Source organism: Pyrgilauda ruficollis, unplaced genomic scaffold, assembly GCF_017590135.1.
Source record: "Pyrgilauda ruficollis isolate IOZ18807 unplaced genomic scaffold, ASM1759013v1 scaffold764, whole genome shotgun sequence".
Taxonomy (NCBI): Eukaryota; Metazoa; Chordata; class Aves; order Passeriformes; family Passeridae; genus Pyrgilauda; species Pyrgilauda ruficollis.
In genome coordinates, this window is record NW_024529533.1 from 28253 (window position 1) to 33646 (window position 5394).

The 5394-nt window shown below is 53.2% G+C and overlaps 1 protein-coding gene across 1 annotated transcript in view; it reads right to left on the reverse strand.

Moving 5' to 3' along the window:
* Positions 1-3821: 3821 nt before the first annotated feature.
* The window catches only part of LOC121363792, a gene marked incomplete at its 5' end in the record, with an annotated part of 2528 nt that continues 955 nt past the window's right edge, over positions 3822-5394 (reverse strand). Inside the window, one exon of the mRNA XM_041486436.1 lies at positions 3822-5211. Within this exon, the coding sequence (XP_041342370.1) occupies positions 4357-5211 (855 nt within the window). The remainder of the gene's footprint in view (positions 5212-5394) is intronic.

Sequence of the window (5394 nt, forward strand, 5' to 3'; positions counted from 1 at the left end):
TGGGCGTGGCCTGGGGTGGGGAAGGGGCGGGCAATGAATGGGGCCTGGAAAAGGGGCGGGGCCTGGGCAGACAATGAATGGGGTGTGGAAATGGGGTGGGCTCTGGAGGGAAATGAAAGTGGGCGGAGTCTGACGGGAAATGAATGAGGAAAATTCCAGATGATTTTCTCTCCTTTCTCAAACACTTCCATTGCTGTGTTCCCCCACACAATGATGTCACTGATGTACTGCAGGTGTTCTGGAGCTTCACCCTTTTCCAGGGCAGCCTGGATCAGTCCATGGCAGATGGTGGGGCTGTGCTTCCACCCCTGGGGCAGTCGGTTCCAGGTGTACTGCACGCCCCTCCGGGTGCAAGCAAACTGAGGCCTGCATTCTGCTGCCAGAGGAATGGAGAAAAACCTGTTGGCAATGTCAATAGTGGCATACCACTTTGCTGCCGTGGCTCCAGCTCGTACTGGAGTTCCAGCACGTCCTGGCACAGCAGCGCTCAGCAGTGGAGTCACTTCATTCAATGCACGATAGTCCACAGTCAATCTCCATTCTCTGTCAGACTTGTGCACAGCTGTTGAAGGGTGAGTGGGTCTTGCTGACCACCCCTTGTCTCTCCAGCTCATGGATCATTTTGTGGATGGGGATCATGACATCTTGGTTCGTCCAATACTGCTAGCGGTGCACTGTCGAGGTGGCCATTGACACTCGTTGCTCTTCCACCTCCAGGAGCCCTACTGCAGATGGGTTTTCTGATAGTCCAGGCAAGGTGTTCAACTGCTTAATGTCCTCTGTCTTTACAGCAGCTATTCCAAATGCCCTTCTGAGTCCCTTTGGGTTTTGGTAATAGCCATTCCGGAGGAAGTCTGTGCCCAGAATACACAGAACCTCTGGGCCAGTCACAACAGGATGTTTCTGCCACTCCTTCCCAGTCAGGCTCACCTCGGCTTCCAACAGGTGCGATCCCACTGTCACCCCAGCAATAGAAACAGGTTCTGCCTCCACATGTCCCAATGACATTAGGGTACACTGTGCACCAGTATCAACCAACGCTTCATATTTTTGTGGTTGGCCTTCGCATCCACACCATCCAAAAGATACGGTTTTCCTGTGCCTCTCCCTGGCTACAGGCAGGGCCCCTCCAGCCCTGGTTGTTATTTCTTTCCTGGGCATACATGCTAGAGGTTCCTTCAGGGGGATCTGACAGATCACACCTGGCAGCTCGGCCATGGGAGGGTGAGGCTGCCTTCACTTTAGTGGAACTCCCTTTGTTGGTGTTTCCCTCCCTGAGCTGATGCACCCGTGCTGCCAGGACAGAAGTGTGTTTCCCATCCCACCTTCCCATGTCTGCCCGTGGTCATGCAGGGAGAGCCACAGGTCAGCTCTTGGGGTGCACCCTCTGAGTCTAGCTGGGGGACGCTGGGCTCTGACTTTGGGGCCTGTGACTTGCACTGGTGCCATATGGCACAGGGTGATAGGGAGAAACATCCTAAGCTTTAGACTGATTTCTTTCCATGTATTTAAAATTAACACAAAAATCCAATTTCACAGAACGCAGGAGCTCTGTTTCTTGGGGTTCCACCAATGGTGTTTCAGGAGGGTAAGGGATCCAATTGAATATGATTTGGTTTGCTTTAAAAACATTCCAGTGTAAAATGCTGGAGGAGCTATATTTCCCCTAATTTTTTGTGTAAATATCAGTGTAAAGTTCTGAAAGAGCTATATTCCCCCTGTAGTTTTTGTTTTTTAATAACATGTGTGTTTCTCATGATGAACATGAGGGTAACATAAAAGCATAACAATATGTCATAAAACAATAAACTAAGTAAAAATAAATCAGATAATAGATACAATTAGTAGCATGTGAAAAATAGAATGGTGATTTAAAACAATGCCTTATCAATTTCTTTAATATTGTACTATTACTTAGAGTCTGTAGTAATTGGCAAGGTTTATTTTTTAAAGTGAGGGCTTAGAAAATCATTCCCAGGGAAGATTTGTAAGTTCACCTCAAAAGGAGGTTTAGCTGTTTCAGGTCCAAATTTGGTAAGTCAAAATTACTTGAATATAATTTTGGTGCAGAACATTTTCTCTACTAGTTAAGGCCAGGACTTGGCCAGGGTTCAGGCTTTTAACTGGAAGAGTCTTTTTAATATATTTTAGAAACCTCTTAGTAATAGTGGAATAAATAAGGCAGGAGATCTTTCTCCTTTTTAATGCCTTTATTAAAAATCAGCTCGGGTGGGGAGAAGCGACCATGGGAATTGTTCCTCCTCATCTCCTCCCTCGTTTCCTCTTTGAAGTCCTTAATCACAGCACAGACATGAGCCTGCATTGGGCCATTGATCATACTCTCATAATTTCCAAGCTTGTTGGGACAGAGCCCACTGTCTCTCGGTTGGTGTCAGCATTGATCATTGCAGTGAAGGTGGTGTATTAAGATGGCCCCGGATTTGCCAGACTCCACAACATGTGCCCTGTGCACCTGACCTTGTCGGGGTCATTATCATGCTGTCCATCCCTCCCAAAGCTTGTCACCGTTGTGATTGCAGAAGCATCACCTCTCACTGCTTTGCCCGGGTTGCCAGGCAACACAATTGACAGCAGCAGCGACCACCGATCTCCGAGAGCCTGTCTTCGTGTTGCCAGGCAATGCAATTGCCAGCAGCGGTGAGCGACAACAGCCTGTCTCAGAGAGGGAGCGTGCCTCCGCCACTGTCTGCCTGCCTGAGGACACCCTGGCGGCTGCAAAGGGAGATTCCCGGCCAGCACTGCTGAGGGATTCTCCATCCCCCCCACTCCGGGAGGGCGCAGACCCTCTGAGAGGGTCCCAGCGAGAGGCGGCCGGCAGCCCTGCGCTGGACAGCCCGCCCGGTCCCTCTGCATCGCAGCCAGCAATTGAATTCGTGACAACGGTGCCAGTGGGGGCCAACCCCGCTGGCTGTGCCGCCTTTGGGGACCCTGTCCTCCACATCAGCATCTGTGTCGGGCCCTGCAAACAGCCTGTCCTGCCGCGGAAGCAGCCCAGCTCGTTTGCTTACAGCCGGTGCTGCAAGAGTGAACACTCACACTCAGCGTTTTTCTGGGACACAGCATTTTTCATGGGCCGATTCGCATTTGGTCGGGGGCTTCTTGCTGGGGTTTGGAATGCCTGACTCCCCCCACGTGCTCCAGAGGTGTCAGGGGGGTGGCTCCCAGAGGTTTTGCCTCCACTCCCGAGCCTGGAGGGGATGGGAGTGGTGCCAAGGGGCAGAAAGCAGGAACGCTGCCATTTGCATTGCAGGGGTGGGTGGCATAGTGGAAAGCGATCATTGCTTGCTTGCTCTGGGGAATTAAAACCCCGGGTCCGGGATGATGATCCCCGGGAAAGTTTCTCCTCCCCGACTGCTGCTATGTGCCAGTGGTTCTGGGGGAAGGAGGCTTTCAGTCACTCCTGCTGCCAGGGCACAGGCGGCATGATGCGGGTAGGCTGTGAGAACAAAGAGCCTGCCCCGTGTTCCCAGTTGTGTTCCAGTGTCCCCAGTTCCATTCCAGTGTCACCAACCCAGTGCCACCAGTTCCATCCCAGTGCCACCAGCCCAGTGTCCCCAGTGTCTCCATCCCAGGCAGGGTTTCCAAGGGGAAATACCTCAGTGACAGCGCCTTGAAGCAGCTCCCTGGCTGTGCTCCCCTCAAGGAACGTTGGGATGGCTTTATTGACCACTCATCTCTAAATGGGGTCAGATAATGTGTCTGACACAGAGTTCAGACCAGCCCGCTCTGATTTATATAGGTATATTTATATAATTATAATTATATATTATTTATATAGGGTATTTATTTATATAGGGTATTTATTTATTTACTTATTGGCTGTACGGTGCACACATAAATTGATAGATTATATTGCACCAACGAGCAGCTACAAGGAATCATCAATAATCAATATCAGTACCAAATACCGTATCAGATTGCTGGTGATTAGTAACAAAGTGCAAAAGGCAATACAAAAGTGCAAAAGCCAGTTATTAACTTGTCATTTATAACCCATCTCTGCTGCAGACACAGTGGAAAGCTGGAAGCTCTTGAGGGGACTCATTCAGCCCTGTCCCCTGAGTGTCCCCGGAGTGTCCCTGTCTGTCCCTGAGTGTCCCCAGTGACATCACCCCAAAAAATTCCCATCAGGATTTGGTTCAATTTCAATGAAAATTCCCAGAAAATTCCCCAGATTTGTCTCAAATCCCACAAGGGGAGGGGGGAAAGGACAAGTGACGCCAGCCATGTCCCCGATGATGTCACTGCCCTGATGACATCACATTGGTGACATCGCCATCCCTGCAGCAGACTTGGGATGTCCTTGGTGGCTCTTTGGCATCACTTGGCCACCACTCAGGCAGTGGAGCCATTGGGATCACCACACCTGAAGATGGTGCAGATGTTCTCAAGTGCCCCCACCAGGTAATCCCTGGCCACTTGGCTGCTGGCCACCCACAGCAGCTCGGCCACAGCCACCTTGGCTGCCAAGGCAGCGTGGAAATCATGGGATGGCTCCTCTGCCCCCTTCATGGTGCCTACGATCTCCCCAACCCTGCGCCGCAGCTCCCGGTAGAACGCGGTGATTTTCCTGCACGCGGTCACCAGGCGCCCCAGCAGCCCCAGGGCCACCTTCGCCTGCTGCCTCACCGTGGTGACCACCCTCACCGGGTGTTCGGCCACCACGGTTCCTCCCACACCCTCTCCTACCTCATAGTCTATGACACCTCCCAAGGCCTCTCTTATGGCCCCCACCATGGCCTCTTTTATGGCCTTTTTCAAGACTTCTTCCATGGCCACAACACTGCAGCTGCTGAGGGCCACGTGCCTGCAGGCGTCCCGGAGCTTGGTGACCTCCCTGGTCAGCTGGGCCCAGCTGTCGTCCAGCGTGGCCGCTGACTCCTGCCACGTGCTGGCCACGCTTCGCACGTGCTCCCAGGTGGTCCATGAGGTGCTCGCGTAGGCTGCCAGGGCCTGGCTCAGGGAGGGGACAGCGCTATCGCACCCAGAGGTGACATCGCGGTGCCAGAAGACGTTACCAGTGTCGTGCACGGTGACACTGAGGTTATCGGTGAACTTCTTCAGGGCCTCGCGCAGGGATGGCTGGCACATGGGCAGCAGCACATCCCCATCCTTCCTGGCCGTGATGGCCACCAGCTTGCCCAGGGTGGCCACCATGGTGGCCTGTGGCTGCAGCAAGGCTGGGGACATCTGCAGAGGAGACAGGGGAGTTGTCAGGGACCTCGTGGCACTTGTAGCCTCCTGGGGGGGGGCCCCTGCCCCCGAGGGGCCCCCTTTATCCCCTCCATCCCCCTTGTTCCCTCTGCCACCCCCTGCCCTTCCCCTCGTAGCTCCTTCCACCCCCTGCCCCACCTGCTGTCCCCTCTGCCACCC